This window comes from Salmo salar, chromosome 15, assembly GCF_965601325.2.
Source record: "Salmo salar chromosome 15, fSalSal1, whole genome shotgun sequence".
Classification (NCBI taxonomy): domain Eukaryota; kingdom Metazoa; phylum Chordata; class Actinopteri; order Salmoniformes; family Salmonidae; genus Salmo; species Salmo salar.
The window spans coordinates 63227932-63255882 of record NC_138305.1 but is presented as its reverse complement, the minus strand read 5'-3'; the positions used below and the strand labels follow the sequence as shown (position 1 = coordinate 63255882).

Sequence of the window (27951 nt, the reverse complement as noted above, 5' to 3'; positions counted from 1 at the left end):
ATTTAGATCACTCATCAATTGAAAACATAGGAGTGACTTATATTAATACACATTTTGTCATCATAATATTTAACTGAATAATGAATCTCTCCCAATGTTGACGTTTATTATATATTTGTTCACGTTAATATTACAGAGTGAATACCTACTTTTCGGACATTTCCGGTAGTGCTTTCACAACATCCAAGATGGCGGCCATCCTCGTTTCGTACTGGAGGGATTCAGATAATGAGACCAAATCTCATGTTAATCCTGAAAAGGTTGACCCCGATGCTCTGGCACATCTTCAACAGTTGAAATCTGGCAAAACAATGTCACTGACTGTCCTCAATTCAGCTCCTGAGGTCGCCGTAAAGGTACGTGAGATAGCTAGGCATGTTATTAGCCGGCTGCTAATGTAGCTAACGTTAGCTTGTGAATAAAAAAAAACCTAAATGTAACGTTAACTTAATAGCCACTTAGCTAGCTACACTACATGGACCGTTGAAAGTAAAGTCACTAATTTAGCTAACGTTAGTCGATAATAATTTGATGCTGACGCGTAACACTAAGTAGCTAGCTGAGTCAAAAGGGGTTCAGTAATGTCGTTAGCTGGTCAGGCGGGGAAATGTTAACTGTCTTTAGCTTGCTAGTTAACGTTAGATAGCCAACTTGCTGTTAACGATAACTTGAAGAACGTTGTGATTATGGTAGCCTATAGGGCGATACATTGGGCTGCACGAGTTTTGCGATTACAAGTGTCACCCATACTGATCAGCCAACACTCCCGTCAAACGGGAGCGAACGCATCTCAATTCAAAGACTGTTTAAGAATGGTACCCAACGTTTGTGGGAAACTTGTTGTTTTGTACTGAACGTGACGGTTTTGTCGTCACCCAAGGTAACAACGTTTAATGAACTGAACGCAACACGATAGATGTGGGACAGCTAACTTCAAGACCCTTTAATTTAAGTGTCTTCATAGTTTGATGATTGATCAGAGTGGTTAGCGGTATAGAACCTGTCATGTTTCTTCACTCCAACAGGAGGCTGTGGAGACTGGCGTACATCTGGACCCCTCTCTCAAAGAGGTCACCTACAACCCCACATATGAAACCATGTTTGCGCCAGAGGTCAAATTAACATTAAAACATTTTAATCAAGTAAACTTCCTTACTTCATTCTGACTGTACCTACCTAAGATGTTCATCATTATCATATTCACATTGCACCCCTTCTAGTTCGGTCCTGTCAACCCATATAAAAGTCAACAGGTGGCTGCACCCAGGAATTTGCTGTCTGGCTATGCAGAGCCTGCTCACGTCAACAACTTTATGTTTGAACAGCAGAGGAGGACCTTCTCCACCTTTGGTAAATATACCTTATTCACACCCCAGTCATTGTCTATGATAGAACGTAGAGCTGTGAAGAGGTCAGCCTTCCTTCCACCTTAAATCTAAAGGTTTAGGGGAATGTAGCATCTTAGTTATTTTTTTCACTTGTTATTCGCCGTTGCTTTCAGGCTATGCTCTGGATCCGTCTGTGGATACAAGTCAAAACTCCTCCAATAGCTACATTGGTGCAGTGGAAGAGGCAGAGAAAAATAAAGTTAATTTCCTGCTCATTTTGTTTTGCTTGTGGTGGCTACCCTGTGTAAGTGACATCATCCTACGTCATACTTCCGGCGTCATGTCCCGACTCTCTTGAATGGGCTTCAAGAATATATAATAAAATTCATGAAAACGTGGTTATTTAACATATATCAGATTCATATTTGTTTTCGTGTATTGATTCAGTCATACCCGATGTCTGTTATCAAAATATTTGACACAGTAAGACATCAACGGAAGTTAGGAAAGTCTGATATGGACCACATCCCCTGCTGTTTTGGTAGCATGTCGGAGCGTGCCTGCTTGAGCTGAGGACTTACAGGACGGTAAGAACCTGTTAATAGGCTGTTTGATGTTTTATATTATTTTACACACATTTGTTTTTACTGAACATTGCCAGCCAGTACTTTTGAAAAATGCTATCCCTCCCGAAAAAAATGTATACCGGCAAGCTGTCGTAAGATTTGCAGTTCGTGTGTAGATTTTCGGCTTCTTGCTTCTTCTTGGCCGTCAAATACGTTGAAACACGGCACTTGGAAATAAGTATGCAATTTAATATACAGTTTTATCTTAAATAGCCGTGTTTTCATTTTCTCATTCTTAGCCACAAAACAAAGAATATGGAGGTAAAATTGACGCGTCACTTGCACATCGTGTATGTTGCTAGCCGGTAAGGGGGATGTTTTGAAACACAATGGAAAGCCGTTGAAATGTGTAGTCAATGCTTTCTATAACAGTCAGTGAAAGAAAGGGAACAAAATGACAGTTTCTCTTGTTTCTCCTCTGGTAGGATTGACTGTGTTTGAGGTTGGCCCAAAGAAGACTGACAAGAGGAAAAAGGTGCAAGGAGGTGAAGCGAATAACATTCACAATTACCTCGGGCCCTGGGCGAAATACGTGGATGAAAAGGACGGCGCCAAACCATCAGAGGTAATCAATAAATCAATCAAACTATATTATGTGAAGCTCAAACAAAATTTGGATGCTTGGATTATACAGCAGCAGTGTGGTTATTTGGACATAACTGCTTTTCCTCAGAAAAGGATATTGTCTGATTCTGACCGATTGTTTTCTGCTGACTGGTCTGTAGGAGGAACAGAAGGAGCTGGATGAGATCACAGCCAAGAGGCAGAAGAAGGGAAGGAACGAGGAAGAGGCTCTGGCGGAGGAGAAGACCATTCTCCATGGTAACTAACACTCATCTCCGCAATTACTACTTACATAACTGAACTGATCAGCACTCACTCAAATGAAGAGAGAATGAGATGTTCACCGTTATGTAGTACGTTCTCAATGTCTTACTGTTTATATACTGTGTCTCCAGTCAAAGATGCGTACGACTACCAGGGGAGGTCATACCTCCACGTACCCCAAGACGTGGGCATCAACCTGCGTACTGCAGACATCCCAGACAAGTGTTACCTGCCCAAGAAACAGATCCACCTCTGGTCTGGACACACCAAGGTAGGGTGTGTGTGTGTTAGTTAGGGTGGTGTACTGTGTACTGGAGTATTTTGAAATACACTCATCGGGGTTAGCTATTATTATACTGTGATACACACTTCACAGCGTCTGTCATATTTACAGAGACGGGAAATGTATAACTATATGTTCACTATCTAAGATGTGCCAAATAAATTATCTCCAGCTCAGGGCTCCAGCTATGCATTTGGTTTGCTAAGTGGATGGCTTGCAACATCAAGCTTCTTGGTCACAGCAGAGACAATCAATCCCCTCCTGGATCTAGATCCCTGCTCCCTAAATGTGTTTTGTGTGTAAATCATTATTACATTTTTTTTGTTGCTTTTGGAAAGAAATGGCGCCTCTTGTGTGCACTTCGAGTAATACCATATACCCCAGTATGAGAAGGAACGTTATGAAATCTTGAGACCGCCCAAACCTACTTTTCAGAGGTTGAGTGAGGGAACACTCATCAGTCACTCAGTTGCATCCAAAGATATTGGCATCCTTGCACTTTTCTAGAGTAATTCCCTATTTCTTCTAAAATAATATGAAATTGCGACACCTCTGGTCTCCAACTTATTGGATTTTCAACATTGCACAAGCAATTACATTTTGTTCACTTAAGTTTACAAATTTAGTTTAGAAAATAAAGACAAATGTTATGAACAGAGTTATTGGTACCCTGGAGCTAGTACTTGATTGCAAAGACTTTGGCCAATATAACTGCAGACAAATGCTTCTTTTAGCCATCAATCAGCTTGCTGCACCTTTCTACTAGCAATTTGACCCACTCTTCAGCAGCAATTCTTTCATGTTTGAGAGATGCCCTCCACCAACTGAAGTGTTCAGATCTCACCTTACATTATTCAACCTCCCATATTAGATTGTCCTGTGTTCTTTTCATTGATGCTTAATTTGGTCATCGGTAAACACTTAGGGATGCAACGGTACAGTGGGCCCACAGTTCGGTATGTATTACGGTTTGTGGGCTACGGTAACGGTACGGTTTCGGTATCTTTATTTAAGAAAAAAAAAACATCACCCTTTCAATTTATTTGAAGAAATGGGGAATTATTTGGAATGCGCAAGGGTGCCAATATATTTGGCTGCAAATGTATGTAAGAGGAATTATAGCAATACCATACACACCTGCATGCTCAAAGACGGGCAGATTAATATTCTAATAATCTATTATGTCCGCACGTTAACCTCTCTTTCTCTCTCATTCTCTTTCTAGGGGGTCAGTGCTATCCGTCTGTTTCCTGTGTCAGGTCACCTGCTGCTCTCCTGCTCTATGGACTGTAAGGTCAAGGTAAGGAACACTCTTGCCTCGCTCAGACACCATCAAGTCCTCACTGAGGACCCAAAATCTGTCAGATTAAGCTAGAGATATCAGTTTTTTTGCGTTGGATGCGTTTCAATCCACCGCATCCACCTATGTCGCACGACCGCATCTGCGGTGAAAGGTGTGCGAACGGTTTGGTCTACATAGGCTATTATGACCCCTCTATGGAAGGATAACACTCTCACGAACATGATGGGGGTCTCCGTTTTGCTCTACGACCCCTACACGCGTCTTGGGACTCATCTGATGTCGGTACAACTGATCTGTCAACTTCTGTCTGTAGCATCCTAACAGTTTGGTCTACACACTCACCTTTGTCTCACCTTTCCACAAACACGTACATGTCAGTGGTTTTGTTCTAGGACACTCACAGGCCTCACAAGACTTGTCTGATGGTCCCCCGGGACCAGTTGAATTGTTTTATGGAAGTACTGTCAATGTGGAGACTGTTTAGTGGCAAAAATAAGAGGTTAAATGCATGTATACATTTTTTTAAATAAATAAAAACATTTTCCTGATCTTTCTTATCTCTCAGATATAGGACAGAGACTTCAGAACAAACTTACTTTAAAAAATGTTGGTGTACTATCTGTTGTTCTATATAGTGAATCAGTTATTCAATGTGTTTGCATGGCCTAACAGCAGTAAGCCAAAATATTTTTGGTTCAAATAATGTTATAATATATTTTGTTATACTTCAAGGGGTCTTAAAATTCTAAATCAAATGGCAAAATGATCCTTGGGATGACCTTAAAACAATTCAATTTAGCTTAGTAGAACCCCCACCTACCTGGTTTAGACAGAGCTTAGAGTCTTATGGGTGATTAACAACTCAGTCAGATCTTCAATTTTTCCTGTCCTCATCTCCCCTTTCCTGGCCAGATATACATATATTTTTTTAATGATATCTCTCTAAGGTAAACCAACATGTGTTTTTGGAGAAGGAGCATCTTCTCTTCCCCTCTGTTCTCTCACTCTTCCATCTGTCCCTTTCACTCTCCCATGGCTTAGATGAGTCATTCTATCCTGTGGATTTAGATATAAAGATGGCTCTGTTCTGTCAAAAGGTCTCTGGGCCCCCTGACTCCTCACTGTGTGTCTGGTAGAACGAGGAGCCTATTGGTTTTAATGCTTTTACTGTCTCAGATGAGCCCTTTGCTGATTTCTTATGAGACCCTGGGTGGTTGCCAATGGGACTGGTGCATCAGACACTGACCCATGCTGGTCGAATCTAGTCAAAGGATCACACAGTGCTTTTTAAAATATTTTCTTCTCTCATCCCTCTCCTCAGTTGTGGGAGGTGTATAACGAGAGGAGGTGCATACGGACATTTATCGGTAAGTGGACAATCTCTGTTTACTGTTTCACACTCTGTTTCTGTTATTCGTGTGTTTTGCTACAGGGATTACAATGCTCCTTGGGTTAAGAGAATAAGACCTTAGCTCAAACCACTAACTAGCCTAAGTGTTGTCATCTCTAAGGGTATACAAATCCAAATGCAATTCTTAGTCAATCAAGCACATCACTTCAACATACAATCTATCCACCAGTACAAGTTAGTTGGATTCCAATCAAGCACACTCCTCTCCCTTGGCAGATCTCATTAGTGTTTCTAATTCAACGCGGAGCGAACTTGATTCGTACATCGGGGGAATAATGGATGTCAGAGCGTCACACTGGGCAACGGTCAAGGAGAGTGACATCTCATTACCCTGTTTCCCACTATTCCAGAACTCTGTTGCGGTGGACCGTTAATTCAGCATTAATACATAAATGGAATGTGAGCTGACACTGTTGGGGGGAGGGGTGTAAGATAGAGCGCAAAGTGAACATTAATGGAACATAAGCTTTCCGCTGAGTGTTGAGGATAGGTTTAGAGTAGACAGAGGCATAGAGCTGGGAATTGCATGCAGGTCACTCCTCATCCCTCCCTCCTGTAGACAGGCTGGGCTGTCAGAGTAGATTGTTTTCCTTAAGCTGTGTTTCTGCCTGTCGGCTCCCTCAAACACCATGTATAATTCAACAGCCCTGGGTAGATGGGGGGAGGAGTGTATAGAGGGCAAGAAATGGAGAGATGAAGAGTGCGTTTGTTTCAGGAATGGAGCTTCAGAGAGCGCAGTGGGGTTATTTCAGAGTAGCAAGTGAGCTAACTAAAGTGCTAACGTGTGTGTGTGGTGACGATGTCTAGCTTGAGTATGTCTGTGTGTTTTGCCCTACCTTACAGCACATCTCAAGCCAGGTCTGTACAGTGCCTGTGGGGTTAGGAGTCTGTGCTGTTACAGTAATGAGATGTGGGATAGGCCTGGTTAGAGCGTGGACAGACAGATGGCTAGCCTCGACGGGAACCTGTTATTGTTGTTGTAGGCTTTCTTAACAAGAGGGGCGCCTGAGAGGGGGGAGAGAGACCAGCGGGACCAGACGTTACTTAACCTGACTCTATAGACACGCACACACATACAGTTGAAGTCGGAAGTTTACATACACTTAGGTTGGAGTCATTAAAACTCGTTTTTCAACCACAAATTTCTTGTTAACGAACTATAGTTTTGGCTAGTCGGTTAGGACATCTACTTTGTGCATGACACAAGTAATTTTTCCAACAATTGTTTGCAGACAGATTATTTCACTGTATCACAATTCTAGTGGGTCAGACATTTACATACACTAAGTTGAATGTGCCTTTTTAAACAGCTTGGAAAATTCCAGAAAATGATGTCATGGCTTTAGAAGCTTCTGATAGGCTAATTGACACAATTTGATTCAATTGGAGGTGTACCTGTGGATGTATTTCAAGGCCTACCTTCAAACTCAGTGCCTCTTTGCTTGACATCATGGGAAAATCAAAAGAAATCAGCCAAAACCTCAGAAAGAAAATTGTAGATCTCCACAAGTCTGGTTCATCCTTGGGAGCAATTTCCAAACGCCTGAAGGTACCACGTTCATCTGTACAAACAATAGTACGCAAGTATAAACACCATGGTGCAAAAGTGCAAATCAATCCCAGAACAACAGCAAAGGACCTTGTGAAGATGCTGGAGGAAACCGGTACAAAAGTATCTATATCCACAGTAAAATTAGTCCTATATCGACATAACCTGAAAGGCCGCTCAGCAAGGAAGAAGCCACTGCTCCAAAACCGCCATAAAAAAGCCAGACTACGGTTTGCAACTGCACATGGGGACAAAGATTGTACTTTTTGGAGAAATGTCCTCTGGTCTGATGAAACAAAAATGGAACTGTTTGGCCATAATGACCATTGTTATGTTTGGAGGAAAAAGGGTTACGCTTGCATGCCGAAGAACACCATCCCAACCATGAAGCACGGGGGTGGAAGCATCATGTTTGTGGGGGTGCTTTGCTGCAGGAGGGACTGGTGCAGGAAGAATAGGCCAAAATTCACACAACTTTTTGTGGGAAGCTTGTAGAAGGCTACCCAAAATGTTAGCTCAAGTTAAACTATTTAAAGGCAATGCTACCAAAAACGAATTGAGTGTATGTAAAAGTCTGGCGCACTGGGAATGTGATGAAAGAAATAAAAGCTGAAATAAATCATTCTCTCTACTATTATTCTGACATTTCACCTTCTTAAAATCAAGTGGTGATCCGAACTGACCTAAGACGGAATCTTTACTAGGGACTAAATGTCAGGAATTGTGAAAAACTGAGTTTAAATGTATTTGGCTAAGGTGTATGTAAACTTCCGACTTCAACTCTAAACAGAGGGGAGGGAGAGTGTGAGAAGGAGGGATAGATGTAGGAAGGAGTGGAGACCAGGGGGATGAGTTGAGGGAAAGTGGGGTATAGTAGAGAGCTTCTCACTCCATGTCCCCTCATTGCTTAAGCTTGTTTTTCTTCCTTGATGTGCCCTCCCCCTCTCCCCACCCACCTCTTCTCTCTGACCGTCAGTTCCACTTTGGCTTTCAATCTCTTTCTTACCCTTTTTTTCTCTGATTTCATATTCCACCAATGAATGTGATTTGAAAGGCAGTCTGATCAGGGACTTTGACAGAATAACAGAACAGAAGGAATATGTGCATATAAAATTTGTGTGTTTCTGTGTCTCTCCCTCCAGGCCACAGTAAAGCAGTGCGGGATATTTGCTTCAACAACACTGGGTCTCAGTACATGAGTGCAGCCTACGACCGCTACCTCAAACTTTGGGACACCGAGACGGGGTCGGTTCAGCCGTGGTCATGATAGAATTGCCACAAACGTTCCACCATGTCTGGGGACTGTCATTGAACAGAACAGTCGTAGCAATGATAGAAATGGCACAAATAGAGCTTTCACGATTACTTGACATTCAGAGACGCATGTCAGTTCTGTTTAGCACAATTCAATGAGAATGTTTCATAATGTTGTGCCCTGCTGAAGGTGGCCAGCATGGTTGAACATTCAGATAGAAGTATGTTGTGTAGATCTGGGCACTACCAGTGGGACCAGAGAGAGTCTGCTCTCCCAGTAGAGGGCAGTAGAGAGACTCATCTGCCACTTGTTGTTCTGTAGAACCACTGACTTGTCGTAGCGCCTTGTGTACGAGTCAACGAGCTGTATGGTTAGGGGACATTTAATTTACGTTCTGTCAACTTGTGTTGATTAATTGAAAATGGCACATTTTTTTATGAGAATACATCAATTGTATTGAAGATGTTGGTTTTGACAAATCTGATTGAATTGTCATAATGCCACTGGGAAGTTATGGCTGGGTGTTTCTGCACTATAATGATGACAATGTGTGTTGTAGACAATCTGTGTGGGTTCTTCTCAAATGTGTAGTAAACTGTCCTTCCACAGGCCAGTGCATCTCCCGCTTCACCAACAGAAAGGTGCCATACTGTGTCAAGTTCAATCCAGACGAGGACAAGCAGAATCTGTTTGTGGCTGGCATGTCTGATAAGAAGATTGTTCAGGTACTGTCATGTAGAGGTCGACCGATTAATCGGAATGGTAGATTGATTAGGGCAGATTTCAAGTTTTCATAACAATCGGAAATGGGTATTTTTGGATGCCGATTTGGCCGATTTATTTTTGGTTTTGTAATTATTATTTTTTTAAATATTTTTTTAACCTTTATTTAACTAGGCAAGTTAGTTAAGAACACATTCTTATTTTCAATGACGGCCTAGGAACGGTGGGTTAACTGCCTTGTTCAGGGGCAGAACGACAGATTTTTACCTTGTCAGCTCGGGGATTCAATCTTGCAACCTTACGGTTAACTAGTCCAACGCTCTAACCACCTGCTTTACATTGCACTCCACGAGGGGCCTGCCTGTTACGCGAATGCCGTAAGAAGCCAAGATAAGTTGCTAGCTAGCATTAAACTTATAAAAAACAATCAATCATAATCACTAGTTAACTACACATGGTTGATACTACTAGTTTATCTAGCCTGTCCTGCGTTGCATATAATCGCGTAGGTACACGTTGCTCCAACCATAAACATCAATGCCTTTCTTAAAATCAATACACAAGTATACATTTTTAAACCTGCATATTTAGTTAATATTGCCTGCTAACATGAATTTCTTTTCACTAGGGAAAATGTGTCACTTCTCTTGCAAACAGAGTCAGGGTATATGCAGCAGTTTGGGCCGCCTGGTTCGCTGCGAACTGTGAAGAATATTTCTTCCTAACAAAGACAGCCGACTTCGCCAAACGGGGGATGATTTAACAAAAGCGCATTTGCGAAAAAAGCACAATCGTTGCACGACTGTACCTAACCATAAACATCAATGCCTTTCTTAAAATCAATACACAGAAGTATATATTTTTAAACCTGCATATTTAGCTAAAAGAAATCCAGGATAGCAGGCAATATTAACCGGGTGAAATTGTGTCATTTTACGTTCATTGCGCGCAGTCAGGGTATATGCAACAGTTTGGGCCGCTGCAAACTAATTTGCCAGAATTTTTACATAATTATGACATAACATTGAAGGTTGTGCAATGTAACAGGAATATTTAGATTTAGGGATGCCACCCATTAGATAAAATATGAAACGGTTCCGTATTTCACTGAAAGAAAAAATGTTTTGCTTTCAAGATGATAGTTTCCGGATTCGACCATATATTAATGACCAAAGGCTCGTATTTCTGTGTGTTATTATGTTATAATTAAGTGTATGATTTCATAGAGCAGTCTGGGGTCCCGTGTGGCTCAGTTGGTAGTGCATGGTGTTTGCAATGCCAGGGTTGTGGGTTCGATTCCCACGGGGGACCAGTACGGGGAAAAAATGTGTGAAATATATGAAATGTCTGCGTTCACTACTGTAAGTCGCTCTGGATAAGAGCGTCTGCTAAATGACTAAAATGTAAAATGACAGAGCGGTGGTAGGAGGCAGCAGGCTTGTAAGCATTCATTCAAACAGCACACTTGTGCGTTTTGCCAGCAGCTCTCCGCTGTGCTTCAAGCATTGCGCTGTTTATGACTTCAAGCCTGTCAACTCCCAAGATTAGGCTGGTGTAACCGAAGCTATACTGTTACACTGGCAATACTAAAGTGCCTATAAGAACATCCAATAGTCAAAGATATATGAAATACAAATCGTATAGAGAGAAATAGTCCTAGAATTCCTATAATAACTACAACCTAAAACTTCTTACCTGGGAATATTGAAGACTCATGTTAAAAGGAACCACTAGCTTTCATATGTTCTCATGTTAAATTGATTTTATTGATGTATTATATTAAGTTAAAATAAGTGTTCATTTAGTATTGTTGTAATTGTCATTATTTCAAATAAATAAAAATAAAAGAAAATCGGCCGATTAATCGGTAGCGGCTTTTTGGGTCCTACAATAATCGGTAGCGGTGTTGAAAAATCATAATCGGTCGACCGCTACTGTCATGACACACGCAACCTAGAGGCTGGTGGCAATACAAGAGAGCGAGCGAGAGATCTGTGAAAGACAACAACCTACTAGGCAGAGTCCCCTCGCTGGAAAAGCAATTAACTCTTTAACCTCTATGGGCCAGTGTAATCCCGTGGCGCGATATTCAAATACCTCAAAAATGCAAAAACTTCAATTTTTCAAACATATGACTATTTTACACCATTTTAAAGACAAGACTCTCGTTAATCTAACCACACTGTCCGATTTATCAAAAACCAGCTTTTTACATTAGCATGTGACTAGCATTCCCACCGAACACTGCCGGTGAATTTACTAAATTACTCACGATAAACGTTCACAAAAAACATAATTATTTTATGAATTATAGATACAGAACTCCTCTATGCACTCTATATGTCCGATTTTAAAATAGCTTTTTGGTGAAAGCACATTTTGCAATATTCTCAGTAGATAGCCCGGCATCACAGGGCTAGCTATTTAGACACCCAGCAAGTTTAGCACTCACCAAAGTCAGATTTACTATAAGAAAAATGTTATTAGCTTTGCTGTTCTTCGTCAGAATGCACTCCCAGGACTTCTACTTCAATAACAAATGTTGGTTTGGTCCCAAATAATCCATTGTTATATCCAAATAGCGGCGTTTTGTTTGTGCGTTCAAGACACTATCTGAAAGGGTAAATAAGGGTGACGAGCATGGCGCATTTCGTGACAAAAAAATTCTAAATATTCCATTACCGTACTTCGAAGCATGTCAACCGCTGTTTAAAATCAATTTTTATGCCATTTTTCTCGTAAAAAAGCGATAATATTCCGACCGGGAAAGCGTGTATACGTACAAAGAGAGAGAAAATAAAAACATCTCATGCACGAGCCTGAGTCTCATAGTACTCTGATCGGCCACTATCCAAACGCGATAATGTGTTTCAGCCTGGGGCTGCCTCGATATCATTCAGCTTTTTCCCGGGCTCTGAGAGGCTATGGGAGCCGTAGGAAGTGTCACGTTACAGCAAAGATCCTCAGTCTTCAATAAAAAGAGCCAAGATGAACAACAACTTGTCAGAGAGGGCGTTTGGAATCTTCTCAGGTTTTTGCCTGCCATATGAGTTCTGTTATACTCACAGACAACATTCAAACAGTTTTAGAAACTTTAGGGTGTTTTCTATCCAAAGCCAATAATTATATGCATATTCTAGTTACTGGGCAGGAGTAGTAACCAGATTAAATCGGGTACGTTTTTTTATCCAGCCGTGTCAATACTGCCCCCTAGCCCTAACAGGTTAAACAGACAATCTCTCTCCCTCTCTATTTTTGAATCATTTTGTCACCTTACTAAACTGTAATATCGGTGTGTGTGTTCTAGTGTTTGTCTAAGACAGGAGTGTTGTGTAATTTATTGTTCACATTACCGGTCTGTGTTTAACCTGTTTCAATATCTATTAATTGATCTCTTCTCTCTATCCTGTGCTTCCCCCCTCCACCAGTGGGACGTGAGGACAGGAGAGGTGGTTCAGGAGTATGACCGTCACCTGGGAGCGGTCAACACCATCACATTTGTGGATGAGAACCGCCGTTTCGTCAGCACGTCTGACGACAAGTCCCTCCGCGTGTGGGAGTGGTAAGTGACAAACAAGAGACTGCTGAGCTTCTTGTCTGCACCGACCCTACCATAGCTTTCAAGCTTGTGTGTATTGGCTGACGGTCTGAATCAGCACCGTTAATTATGAGATGGAGATGATTCAACGACATTGTTGATGAGTAGCATCACTCTTTGTATTATACTTCATTTGCATAATATAGCTTGCTTGTACATTGGAGCCAACAGCTTGTCCTGACGGTGTTCTAGATGCCTCTCTGCAAACTGAACTCATTGCCAGAGTGTTTCACAAGTAATAAAGTGCAAATGAGATTGGAGGAGGAATGTGTTTGGTTGAATTGGGTTAGGGTGCTGCTATGGGTGGCAGGTCATGGGAAGTTCACTACTCTTGAATTCCTCGAAGTCCCCTCTTCTAGCGAAGTGCCTAGCTTGTAATGTCAGGGTCTTACATAACTGCTCCTGTTCCGCTTTCATGTTTACTTATTTGCTCATGACGTGTTTAGATTTTTATAGAAAAATACAAAAGGTTTTACACCAGGGGTGTCAAACAAATTTTGCCCCGGGTCGGCATTTGGTCTTCAACGATGTCCAAAGGGCCGTACTTAAAATGTGTTATTTCCATGCCGTCCAATTAAAAAAAATATATACATAAAAATAAAAAAAATAGCAATAGTCCTCTGTCCATTTAAAAAAAAATAAAAAAAAAATAAATAAATAAATGATGCTCCCTGACTGTAGTGATTATTAGCAAGCTGGACAGTCAAGAAACTGTATGAATGTAGGTCCATTGACTGCACAGCACAGGAGGTTGGTGGCATCTTAATTAGGGCTCGTAATGACGAGCGGTATTTGTGGAATGGTATCTGCATATGTTTGATGCCATTCCATTTGCAACGTTCCGGCCATTATGAGCCGTTCTCCCCTCCGCAGCCTCCTGTGGTTCACAGTGATAATGACCAAGCTAGATAGTCAATGTATGAATTTAGGTCCATTATTATTTCTACACAGTTTCCATTTGGTTTTAGTCATTTTAAAGTATATATAGTTCATTTCCCTTTTTTTTATTTTTTTAAACCAACCGTGGGCCAGATTGGACCCCCTCGCGAGCCGGATCCAGCCCGCAGGCCATATGTTTGATACCTTTTTTTAGACATTCATGTTCTCTCTTTCCACCGCTAAGATGATAAATATTTAAGACCCGGTGACGGATGGACATTTCACAAGGATTCTTAGAGGGAACACAGATTCCACTAAATACCCCTTTTTCAACCAGTTGTGATTCTTTCTGCAATATCTGGTTGGCGTGTGTGTTTAAACTGTAGGATTGACTGGTAGGAAGAGGGTGCCAGGTGTGGGTTTAGTAGTGGAGGGAGTGGGTTTGGTTGGTGAGAAGGGAGTGATATGCGCTCTTGGACAGCCCAATTCTGATCTTTTTACACTAATTGGTCTTTTGACCGACCAGGTCAGCTCTTTTGACAATAATTGTGCAAAAGATCAGTTAGGCTGCGTTTACACAGGCAGCCCATGTGAGCGACGGGCTTGAGTGCACATCCACTTTTTGGTCTCTGCTGTAGTTTTGACAGTTGACTGGAGACATTGTACTTGCACTTGTTATCTTTCACAGTAGAATGTGCTTGTTAGGGTAGTGTGAGAAACATGCAGTCTTTTGGCTTTGAGTGTTGAGTATTTGAGTGTATTGCACACTCCATTCAGGGTCCTCTCAGGGGCTTTGGGAGTGTAGTGGGGGTGCGAGAGGGGTTTGTTATGGTGGAGAGAAGAAATGTGCCAACGAAAGGCTTTACTGCCCCCACTCTGTCTCCCCTGGATACCACCTGGCTGGCTCTGGACTCCCCCTCTCCCCAGCTCAGCTGAATTAGGCAAAAATAAACATGGAGTCACATCACTGACATGGAGATAGAGGTGGTAAGTGTAGTGGGAAATATGGGGATTTGGAATGAGACAGGAATGAGTCCTTGTTCACACACAGGCATATCATAAACTCTACCACCCCCTTGGCTCCTTTTGTGGCCAACACACCCACAGAGTGAACAGCTCTCTCAGAGGCTGGCTGTCAGTAGTTGAGGTATATTTGTTGCGGATGTAGAGATGGGCTAGGCACGATTTAGAATCAATACAGTGTACTACACTATGCCAGCAAGGGACATCAAGTCCTTATTATAAACACATCATTAACACACACACACAGAGTGAGTTACTGCCAACCTTCCCCCGGTGGCTACAGGCTCTGCACCCCCTATACATTAGACACTGTTGAGGGTAAGATATAAACCAAGGGCCCTTTTGATCCAAGTTTCACAGAGGAGTGCTGATTTTTAGGATCAGTTTTGTCTTGTAAATCACAATGAATTTGATTACAAGGGGACCTGATCATAGATCAGCAGTCCAACTCTGAGTGAAGCTGTTAATGTGGATTAGGACTGACTGGGGAAAGTTAGGGTCTTCAGGGACACAGCTTCACCTGATGGTTTATGGGCTTTGGGAGGAAATGGCAGCAGTCCACTACAAACTCTGGTGGTGTTATTCATATCCTTGTTCTTTTTCTCTCCCAGCTCTATCTGTCTCTTTCCCAGCAACGCAGGCACATTGAGAGCAGGGTTATTTTTGGAGCTCTGAGAGGAGATTTCACGTGTTTCGCTTGTGTTCAGAGACTTAGTTTGGCCTGACTTCTCTGCTGTTGACGTCAGCCAGCACTCGCTCAGGGGGCCATTTTGGGTTGCGTGTGTGCACATGCTCTACATTTTATCTTGTTTAATCCTACGACTGACTGCATGTACATGTTATGTTGATAAGGTGTTGTATTCAGGATCATAGGCAGATATTTTTCTGTAGTTCCCCCTGGTTTGAAAATGGCTGTCCTTTTCCTTCTGTTCCTGGTTTGTTGGGTGGAGATAGGCCTAGCTGGTGTTTATAGGATAGAACTGTGCAGCACTGCTACTCTAAACCACTCCAGCTGTTTGTTGTCTGAGAGAGGGGGAGGGAGGGATGGAAGAGGGAGCGAGACAGCGATGGCCTCAGTCCAAATAGACAGCCTCATACTGAGTGAGCAGTCTCAAACCCGACCAAATCCCCCCCAAAAAATTCTTCCCTTATCGAAGTTGCCAAAAGAGTCTGTCATTGAAATCAGACCCTAGTCCCTGTTGCTTCCTAGGGTCGGGCTTTCGAGACTACTGAGTGAGGGGAGAGGAGGATCAAGTCAACACGCACGCGCACACACACACACACACACAACGTTAGTCACAGTCATAGACAATCTGCAGGCTGCCACAGGGGTTGTTGTCTTTCATGCACGCAGGCAGCCAGGTGGGACAGGACCAGGGAGTTGAATGATGCTGGGCAGACCCAAGAACAACATACCTCCATTTGACTCAAATTCTGAGAGTGGAGGGTTGAGAAAGGGAGAATGAGGAGAGCATGAGGACAGCGAGGGAAAGTGTAGATTTAATTGGATGCTAGCGTTTAAGCAAACTTTTATTTTTATTTTTTTACTTAACTGATTTGCCTAGTTAAATAAAAGGTTAAGATCACATTCTTATTTACAATGACGGCCTACCGGGGAACAGTGTGTTAACTGCCATGTTCAGGTGCAGAATGACAGATTTTTACCTTGTCAGCTCGGTGATTTGGATGTCTGCTAGAATCATGTCCTGCTTAGAAACAGCTCATGCTGCATTGCATGACTTTGTGAATGTTTCCAACTTGAGATCATTGCTGCTAGTTGTCAATACTCATGCCAGTAATGTCATTGTTCACCTTTGGACCGTACTTGACTGTACTCTAACTGATTTGTGACCGTGCTATGTTTTACAGGGACATTCCCGTGGACTTCAAGTACATCGCAGAGCCCAGTATGCACACAGACACACACAAACAGAGAGAGAGATTGGTGTACATATTCTGGCACTTAGCTTTTTATTTGTCCCATTCCGCCCTTCATACCCCTCTCCCCCATCCTCTCGTCCCCCATATCTTTCTCTGAGCTGTTCATATTTGTCCTGACATGGATTGTTTCTCTTTAGTCTACATAATGGATGAACTCTCACTGGGAGAGCAGACCACTCCACTCTGTCCCCCACAGCTCCACTCCTAAATGGCAGCCAGGCAGCAGCCCTAGCTGGGACTGCGTATGGAGCCTTTCTTCCTCTTATCGTTGTTATTTTCTCTCCACTTTAACAAAAGAGAGCTGAGGTTGGAGCAGTCGGGCGGAATTGGCCCAGTTGTTTTCATCCGTTTCTCATCCACATTTTGGAATAATGGCATCCTTTTTATGTGGGTTTGTTAGGGAGGCGCTCAGAAAAGGACACGCACGCAGTGGAACACACACACACACACATCACACACACACACCACACACACACACACACACACACACACACACCCTAGTAATTTCCATCATGTTTCTTTTCAAGAAGTGCAGTGATTTGTGAAATGCTTTGACACAGCTGCCCAACCAGCATTGCTGTTACTGAGTCCCAGTGTCTGAGAAGGAGAGAGACGGGAGGGTTGCTAGCTAACTGAAAGTCTGTGAGGTTGACATAAAAGTTGTGTCCCAAATAGTGACCTATTCACTATATAGTGCACTACTTTTGAACAGGGACCAAAGTAGTGCACTATATAGGGAATAGGATGTCATTTGGGACGTAACCCAAGTCGGCATTCGGCCATCAAAAGTCTTCATATTTTCCAAAGGGAATGCTCATCTTTCTCAAGTGGTTAGGGAGAAGAGCTGCCAGTGCAGTCTTCTGTGGTGGTCCACTCATACAGACCATAAAAACGAGCATTTTCTTGAGCTCAACCAACCTGGCTTGTTCGACTCGCTCAATCTGCCTAGGAAAGATTTGTATGATTTTATTTCTACAATTGTATCCCATTCCCAACAAAACTGAGCTCCTCAAATGCATTAGCTGCTTTTCACACTGAAAAAGGTTGAACAGAAATATGTTGTTTTGAAATACCTTGGCCCAGGCCCATTGGAGAAGTCCTGACCTGGGCTCAACCCCTAACATCAGCATGCTCATACTAAAACTGCACTCTGAATAACTCTAAATCAAACCGTTTTTCTAAATGATATTGTATTTTCTCCCCTCGTAGGTAAGTGTCAGGCCTGTCAGTCCATGGACAACCAAATCCTGATCTTTGGAGCCCAGAACCGTTTTCGTCTGAACAAGAAGAAGATATTCAAGGGCCACATGGTGGCTGGCTACGCCTGCCAGGTGGACTTCTCCCCAGACATGAGGTAAGCGACGCAGAGTCCCATTCATTAGAGCACACCATTGCAAACAGTAGCAAAACGTTTCGCAACGAAACAAAAGTTTCTTATTGGACAAATTCAGGTAGTCCCTCCCCGTTTTTTAATGAATATGACCCAGGGCTTCAGGGGTCTGATGTTCAGTGACATCGCCCCCTAAATCAAATAAAAATGTTATTGGTCACATACACATGGCTAGCAGATGTTATTGCGAGTTGAGCGAAATGCTTATGCTTCTAGATCCAACAGTACAGCAGTATCTAACAGGTAATATCTAACAATTCCACAACAAAACCTAATACACACAATCTAGAAAAGGAATGGGATGAGAACATATAAGTACAAAATATATGGATGGGCAGTGACAGATGCAATAGTATAGATAGTGAAGAATACAGTATACATTATATACATATGAGATGAGTAATGTGAGATATGTAAACATTCTTAAAGTGGCGTTATTAAAGTGACTAGTGTTCCATTTATCAAAGTGGCCAATGATATCAAGTCTGTAGGTAGGCAGTTGCCTCTCTGTGCTAGTGGTGGCTGTTTAACAATCTGATGGCCTTGAGATAGAAGCTGTTTTTCAATCTCTCTTTCCCAGCTTTGATGCACATGTACCTACCTCGCCTTCTGGATGGAAGCGGGGTGAACAGGCAGTGGCTCGGGTGGTTATTGTCCTTGATGATCTTTTTTGCCTTCCTGTGACATCGGGTGTTGTAGGTGTCCTGGAGGGCAGGTAGTTTGCCCCCGGCGATGCGTTGGGCAGACTCCACCCTCTGGAGAGCCTTGCGGTTATGGGCGGTGCAGTTGCCGTACCAGGCTGTGATACAGCCCGACCGGATGCTCTCAATTGTGCACCTGTAAAAGTTAGTGAGGGTTTTTGTTGGCAGGCCACATTTTTTCAGCCTCCTGAGGTTGAAGAGGCGCTGTTGCGTCTTCTTCAACGCACTGTGTGCGTGGACCATTTCAGATTGTCAGTGATATGAACACAGAAGAAATTCAAACTTTTGAACTTCTCCACTGCTGCTGTCGCGTTGATGTGGATAGGGGGCTGCTCCCTTTGCTGTTTCCTGAAGTCCACGATCATCGCTTTTGTTTTGCTGACATTGAGTGGGAGTGTATTTTCCTGACACCACACTCCGAGGGCCCTCACCTCCTCCCTGTACACAGGCTGTCACGTTGTTGTTGGTAAGCAAGCCTACCACTGTTGTGTCGTCTGCAAACTTGATGATTGAGTTGGAGGCGTGCATGACCACGCAGTTATGAGTGAACAGGGAGTACAGAAGGGGGCTGAGAACGCACCCTTGTGGGGCCCCAGTATTGAGGATCAGTGGAGTGGAGATGTTGTTTCCTACATTCACCACCTGGGGGTGGCCCGTCAGGAAGTCCAGGACCCAGGGTCTCAAGCTTAATGATGAGTTTGGAGGGTACTATGGTGTTGAATGCTGAGCTGTAGTCAATGAACAGCATTCTTACATACAGTTGAAGTCGGAAGTTTACATACACCTTAGCCAAATACATTTAAACTCAGTTTTCACAATTTCTGACATTGAATCCTATTAAAAATTCCCTGTCTTAGGTCAGTTAGGATCACCACTTTATTTTAAGAATGTGAAATGTCCGAATAATAAAAGAGTGATTTATTTCAGCTTTATTTCTTTCATCACATTCCCAGTGGGTCAGAAGTTTACATACATTTGGTAGCATAGCCTTTAAAACTGTTTAACTTCGGTCAAACCTTTCAGGTACAAGCTTCCCGCAATAAGTTGGGTGAATTTTGGCCCATTCCTCCTGACAGAGCTGGTGTAACTGAGTCAAGTTTGTAGGCCTCCTTGCTCACACATGCTTTTTCAGTTCTGCCCACAGATTTCTATAGGATTGAGGTCAGGGCTTTGTGATGGCCACTCTAATACCTTGACTTTGTTGTCCTTAAGCCATTTTGCCACAACTTTGGAAGTATGCTTGGGGTCATTGTCCATTTGCGACCAAGGTTTAACTTCCTGACTGATGTCTTGAGATGTTGCTTCAATATGTCCACAATTTTCCTCCCTCATGATGCCATCTATTTTGTGAAGTGCACCAGTCCCTCCTGCAGCGAAGCACCCCCACAACATGATGCTGCCACCCCCCGTGCTTCACAGTTGTGATGGTGTTCTTCGGATTGCAAGCCTCCCCCTTTTCCCTCCAAACATAACGATGATCATTATGGCCAAACGGTTCTATTTTTGTTTCATCAGACCCGAGAACATTTCTCAAAATAGTATGATCTTCGTCCCCATGTACATTTGCAAACCATATTCTGGCGCTTTTGGAGCAGTGGCTTCTTCCTTGCTGAGCGACCTTTCAGGTTATGTTGATATAAGACTCATTTTACTATGGATATAGATACTTTTGTACCTGTTTCCTCCAGCATCTTCACAAGGTCCTTTGCTGCTGTTCTGGGATTGATTTGCACTTTTCGCACCACAGGACGTTCATCTCTAGGAGACAGAACGCGTCTCCTTCCTGAGTGGTATGACGGCTGCGTGGTCCAATGGTGTTTATACTTGCGTAATATTGTTTGTACAGATGAACGTGGTACCTTCAGGCGTTTGGAAATTGCTCCCAAGGATGAACCAGACTTGTGGAGATCTACAATTTTCTTTCTGAGCTCTTGGCTGATTTCTTTTGATTTTCCCATGATGTCAAGCAAAGAGGCACTGAGTTTGAAGGTAGGCCTTGAAATACATCCACAGGTACACCTCCAATTGACTCAAAGGATGTCAATTAGCCTATCAGAAGCTTCTAAAGCCACAACATAATTTTCTGGAATTTTCCAAGCTGTTTAAAAGCCACAGTCAACTTAGTGCATGTAAACTTCTGACCCACTGGAATTGTGATACAGTGAATTATAAGTGAAATAATCTGCCTGTAAACAATTGTTGGACAACTTACTTGTGTCATGCACAAAGTAGACGTCCTAACCGACTTGCCAAAACTATAGTTTGTTAACAAGAAATTTGTGGAGTGGTTGAAAAATGAGTTTTAATAAACTTCTGACTTCAACTGTAGGTATTCCTCTTGTCCAGATGGGATAGGGCAGTGTGATGGTGATTGCATCGTCTGTGGACCTATTGGGGCGGTAAGCAAATTGGAGTGGGTCTAGTGTGACAGATAGGGTGGAGGTGATATGATCCTTGACTAGTCTCTCAAAGCACTTCATGATAACAGAAGTGAGTGCTACGGGGCGATTAGTCATTTGGTTCAGTTACTTTTGCTTTCTTGGGAACAGGAACAATGGTGGCCTTCTTGAAGCGTGTGGGGACAGCGGACTGGGATAGAGAGAGATTGAATATGTCCGTAAACACTCCAGCCAGCTGGTCTGAGCATACTCTGAGGACGTGGCTCGTGATGCCGTCTGAGCTGGCAGCCTTGCGAGGGTTTTACTCCCGTCGGCCACGGAGAAGGAGAGCCCACGATCTTTGTTAACGGCCCGCGTCGGTGGCACTGTATTGTCCTCAAAGCGAGCAAAGATGTTTTTTAATTTGTGGGAGCAAGATGTCAATCAATATCTGCGACGGGGCTGGTTTTATTTTTGTAATCCGTTATTATCTATAGACTTTGCCACATATGTCTTGTCTGAGCCGTTGATTTGCAACTCCACTTTGTCTAAATACTGACGCTTTGCTTGTTTGATTGCCTTAGGAAGGAAATAACTGCACTGTTTGTATTCGGTCGCCTTGCCATGGTTAAATGTGGTGGTACGTGCTTTCAGTTCTGCACGAATGCTGCCATCAATCCATGGTTTCTGGTTCGGGAATGTTTTAATAGTTAGTGGGTACAAAATCTCCTATACACTTCCTTATAAACTCGCTCACCGAGTCAGCATATATGACAATGTTATTATCTGAGGCTACCCGGAACATATCCCAGTCTACGTGATCGAAGCAATCTTGAAGCGTGGAATCCGATTGGTCAGAACAGTGTTGGATAGACCTAAGCACGGCGCTTCCTGTTTTTAGTTTCTGCCTATAGGAGGGGAGCAACAAAATGGAGTCCTAGTCAGATTAGCCAAAAGGAGGTCAGGGGAGGGCCTTGTATGCATCGCTGAAGTTAGAGTAGCAAACGTCGAGCGTGTTACTTGCTCGTGTACAGCAATCAATATGCTCTATAGAATTTAGGTAGCCTTGTTCTCAAATTAGCTTTGGTAAAATCCCCAGCTACAATAAATGCAGCCTCAGGATATATGGTTTCCAGTTTGCATGAAGTCCAGTGAAATTCCTTGATGGTCGTCTTGGTATCCGCTTGCGGGGGGATATACACGGCTCTGATGATAACCGAGGAGAGCTCTTGGGGGAGAATGCGGTCGGCATTTGATTGTGAGGAATTCTAGGTCAGGTGAACAAAAGGACTTGAGTTCCTGTATGTTGTTACAATTACACCATTAGTCGTTAATCATGAAACATACACCCCGCCCTTCTTACCAAAGAGATGTTTATTCCTATCGGCGCAATACACTGAAAATCCCATTGGCTGTATGGACTCCCACAGCATATCCCCAGCTAACCATGTTTCTGTGAAGCAGAGTATGTTACAATCCTGGATATGTCTTTTGGAAAGCAACTCTTGCCCAGATTTTGTCGATTATATTAACTAGGGACTAGACATTAGTGAGTAATATGCTCGGGAGCGGTGGGTGGTGTGCGCGCATCCAAAGCCTCACTAGACCGCTCTGGCACCCTGTCCTCCGGCGGCATTGTTACAGCCTTTGGAATCATTTCAAATGCCCTGCGAGGTGCAAACAAAGGATCCGCTTTGGGAAAGTCGTATTCCTGGTTGTTGTGCTGGTAAGTTGAAGTCTCTCTGATATCCAATAGTTCTTCCTGGTTGTATGTAATAACACGTAAGGTTTTCTAGGCTAACAATGTAATAAATAATACATTCCAAAAAAAAAAAGATATATATAATTGCCTATAATTTCCACCTGTTGTCTATTCCATTTGCACAACAGCATGTGAAATTTATTGTCAATCAGTGTTGCTTCCTAAGTGGACAGTTTGATTTCACAGAAGTGTGATTGACTTGGAGTTACATTGTGTTGTTTAAGTGTTCCCTTTATTTTTTTGAGCAGTGTGTGTGTATATATATATATATATACACACACATACATACACATACATACGTACACACACACACAGCTCAAAAAAATAAAGGGAACACTTAAACAACACAATGTAACTCCAAGTCAATCACACTTCTGTGAAATCAAACTGTCCACTTAAGAAGCAACACTGATTGACAATAAATTTCACATGCTGTTGTGCAAATGGAATAGACAACAGGTGGAAATTATAGGCAATTAGCAAGACACCCCCAATAAAGGAGTGGTTCTGCAGGTGGGGACCACAGACCACTTCTCAGTTCCCATGCTTCCTGGCTGATGTTTTGGTCACTTTTGAATGCTGGCGGTGCTTTCACTCTAGTGGTAGCATGAGACGGAGTCTACAACCCACACAAGTGACTCAGGTAGTGCAGCTCATCCAGGATGGCACATCAATGCGAGCTGTGGCAAGAAGGTTTGCTGTGTCTGTCAGCGTAGTGTCCAGAGCATGGAGGCGCTACCAGGAGACAGGCCAGTACATCAGGAGACGTGGAGGAGGCCGTAGGAGGGCAACAACCCAGCAGCAGGACCGCTACCTCTGCCTTTGTGCAAGGAGGAGCAGGAGAAGCACTGCCAGAGCCCTGCAAAATGACCTCCAGCAGGCCACAAATGTGCATGTGTCTGCTCAAACGGTCAGAAACAGACTCCATGAGGGTGGTATGAGGGCCCGACGTCCACAGGTGGGGGTTGTGCTTACAGCCCAACACCGTGCAGGACGTTTGGCATTTGCCAGAGAACACCAAGATTGGCAAATTCGCCACTGGCCCCCTGTGCTCTTCACAGATGAAAGCAGGTTCACACTGAGCACGTGACAGACGTGACAGAGTCTGGAGACGCCGTGGAGAACGTTCTGCTGACTGCAACATCCTCCAGCATGACCGGTTTGGCGGTGGGTCAGTCATGGTGTGGGGTGGCATTTCTTTGGGGGGCTGCACAGCCCTCCATGTGCTCGCCAGAGGTAGCCTGACTGCCATTAGGTACCGAGATGAGATCCTCAGACCCCTTGTGAGACCATATGCTGGTGCAGTTGGCCCTGGGTTCCTCTTAATGCAAGACAATGCTAGACCTCATGTGGCTGGAGTGTGTCAGCAGTTCCTGCAAGAGGAAGGCATTGATGCTATGGACTGGCCCGCCCGTTCCCCAGACCTGAATCCAATTGAGCACATCTGGGACATCATGTCTCGCTCCATCCACCAACGCCACGTTGCACCACAGACTGTCCAGGAGTTGGTGGATGCTTTAGTCCAGGTCTGGGAGGAGATCCCTCAGGAGACCATCCGCCACCTCATCAGGAGCATGCCCAGGCGTTGTAGGGAGGTCATACAGGCACGTGGAGGCCACACACACTACTGAGCCTCATTTTGACTTGTTTTAAGGACATTAAATCAAAGTTGGATCAGCCTGTAGTGTGGTTTTCCACTTTAATTTTGAGTGTGACTCCAAATCCAGACCTCCATGGGTTGATAAATTGGATATTTATTGATTATTTTTGTGTGATTTTGTTGTCATCACATTCAACTAGGTAAAGAAAAAAGTATTTAATAAGATTATTTCTTTCATTCAGATCTAGGATTTGTTGTTTAAGTGTTCCCTTTATTTTTTGAGAGAGAGAGATAGAGATATATATATATATATATATATATATATATATATATATTTATTTATTTATTTATTTATTTATTTATTGCACAGGGTTCCTAATGACTAAAAGTGAAGCTTCCATCGATGGGGTCACCTGGTGTTTGTCTACATGGGATAGGTAACACAGCAATGGTACGAGCATGTTTTCAAATGGAGAATTTTTTTGTTTTCTAGTTTTTTTTAAATGTACCTGGAATCAACCCATGTATTATTGTTAGCAAAGGGTTTTTGAAGGGTGGAATGTTACAAACTTCAGGAAGAGATGGGGAGAGAGAAGCATGCCCTAAGCAGGTAATATTGTGTTTATCCAGAAACAGACAGATCCATACACTCACCTCTACTATCCTCTAAAACGAGTCCTTCAGTCATTGAGTGTTTCTGAGGATATCCTGTACTTAGTGCCTAATATACACCCCTCCAGGAGAGAGCTAACCAGGCCACCTACCTAATTTTAGCACAAACCCCAATTAAGAACCCCCTCACCCTCCCCGTGTTGCCCCCACCCTTCCCCGTGCCCCATCGCTCACCCTTATCAGCAGGTACCTTCGCTTCTCTTAGTAACCATGGAAACAGCAAGTACCCCCCCACCCCCTTCGAGCAGAAACCCAAATTCACACAACCTCTTAGGTGAAATGGAACAGGATACATTTTTAGTAGGGAGCCTAACCTCTTTCTCTCCTCCCTTCTCTCCCTTCTCATCCCTCTCTCTCTTGTAGCTATGTGGTGTCTGGCGATGCGGATGGGAAGCTGAATATCTGGGACTGGAAGACCACCAAGCTGTATCACCAGATCAAGGCCCACGACAAGGTGTGCATCAGCGCCCTGTGGCATCCGCATGAGACCTCCAAGGTCATCACCTGTGGCTGGGACGGACAGATCAAACTCTGGGACTAGAAACATGGGGGTGGGGGGTGCAGGGGGACTCCCTCTCTTTAGGGGGAGAGGTGGTCTTTCTGTCATGTATTTTCCATAATTTAATGGCAGCCATAGGGCTGGTATCCAGTCCTGTTTTAACTCAGTATATATTTCTACCCCATCTGAAGAGGGGACACCGGTGGATTGAACTTTGAACTGGTGATGTTGATGAAGAGTTGTATACATTTGAAGTTGGAAGTTTACATAGGCTTAGGTTGGAGTCATTAAAACTTGTTTTTCAACCACTCCACAAATTTCTTGTTAACAAACTATAGTTTTCGCAAGTCGGTTAGGACATCTATTTTGTGCATGACCCAAGTAATTTTTCCAACAATTGTTTACAGGCAGATTATTTCACTTAGAATTCACTATCACAATTCCAGTGGGTCAGAAGTTTACATACACTAAGTTGACTGTGCCTTCAAACAGCTTGAAAAATTCCAGAAAGTGTCATGGCTTTAAAAGCTTCTGGTAGGCTAATTGACATAATTTGAGTCAATTGGAGGTGTGGATGTATTTCAAGGCCTACCTTCAAACTCAGTGCCTCTTTGCTTGACATAATGGGAAAATCCAAAGAAATCAGCCAAGACCTCAGAAAAAGCATTGTAGACCTCCACAAGTCTGGTTCATCCTTGGGAGCAATTTCCAAATGCCTGAAGGTACCACGTTCATCTGTACAAACAATAGTACGCAAGTATAAACACCATGGGACCATGCAGCCGTCATACGGCTCAGGAAGGAGACGCGTTCTGTCTCCTAGAGATGAATGTACTTTGGTGCGAAAAGTGCAAATCAATCCCAGAACAACAGCAAAGGACCTTGTGAAGATGCTGGAGGAATCAGGTACAAAAGTACCTATATCCACAGTAAAACGAGTCCTATATCAACATAACCTGAAAGGTCGCTCAGCAAGGAAGAAGCCACTGCTCCAAAACCACCATAAAAAGGCCAGACTACGGTTTGCAACTGCACATGGGGACAAAGATTGTACTTTTTTGAGGAATGTCCTCTGGTCTGATGAAACAAAAATAGAACTGTTTGGCCATAATGACCATTGTTATGTTTGGAGGAAAAAGGGGGAGGCTTGCAAGCCGAAGAACACCATCCCAACCATGAAGCACGGGGGTGGCAGCATCATGTTGTGGGGGTGCTTTGCTGCAGGAGAGACTGGTGCACTTCACAAAATAGATGGCATCATGAGGGAGGAAAATTGTGGACATATTGAAGCAACATCTCAAGACATCAGTCAGGAAGTTAAACCTTGGTCGCAAATGGACAATGACCCCAAGCATACTTCCAAAGTTGTGGCAAAATGGCTTAAGGACAACAAAGTCAAGGTATTGGAGTCGCCATCACAAGCCCTGACCTCAATCCTATCGAACATTTGTGAGCAGAACTGAAAAAGTGTGTGCGAGTAGAGGTCAACAAACCTGACTCAGTTACACCAGCTCTGTCAGGAGGAATGGGCCAAAATTCACCCAACTTATTGTGGGAAGCTTGTGGAAGGTTACTCAAAAATGTTTGACCTAAGTTAAACAATTTAAAGGCAAATGCTACCAAATACTGAGTGTATGTAAACTTCTGACCCACTTTGAATGTGATGAAAGAATTAAAAGCTGAAATAATTCTCTCCTGACATTTCACATTCTTAAAATAAAGTGCTGATCCTAACTGACCTAAGACAGGGGATTTTTACTAGGATTAAATGTCAGGAATTGTGAAACTGAGTTTAAATGTATTTGGCTAAGGTACATGTAAACTTCCAACTTCAACTGTACATACAGAGATAATGATTCACACATACTCACCCACATTGTATTAGTTGTGTTTCGAGGGTTTACATCCTTTTTTAGTTTCATTTTTAATCAGTGATGTCAGTATCATCCACACAATAACCCTGGAAAATATATTTTTCCTTATTTAAAAAAATGTTTTCTCGATGTATGGCTGTCTCTTTTTGAAATGAGATTAACATTTTGCCTGTCAAGAAATCACTTGTCCTTGGTCAAGTTGTTTTCATACTTCTGTCATTTGGCTTTGAATGTCAGATTTTCCATAAAGTTTATTAGGATTCTCTCCCTTTAGTAACAGTTCCCTTCTACCCATTAAATCCACACAAACCCCTCCCTGAAAAGACAA

General features: G+C 43.0%; 1 protein-coding gene across 1 annotated transcript; it reads left to right on the top strand.

Annotated features, from left to right (window-relative positions):
- Window positions 1-150: 150 nt before the first annotated feature.
- Window positions 151-27951, top strand: LOC106571808 (pre-mRNA-processing factor 17). The gene is made up of 15 exons (XM_045695897.2): window positions 151-356; window positions 1026-1112; window positions 1221-1350; window positions 1502-1586; window positions 2378-2519; window positions 2680-2776; window positions 2914-3053; window positions 4291-4365; window positions 5690-5735; window positions 8471-8577; window positions 9198-9308; window positions 12735-12868; window positions 16676-16723; window positions 17925-18101; window positions 25614-27951. Exons 1-15 carry the CDS (start codon window positions 189-191, stop codon window positions 25789-25791), a joined length of 1725 nt encoding a protein of 574 aa, XP_045551853.1. The 5' UTR covers window positions 151-188; the 3' UTR covers window positions 25792-27951.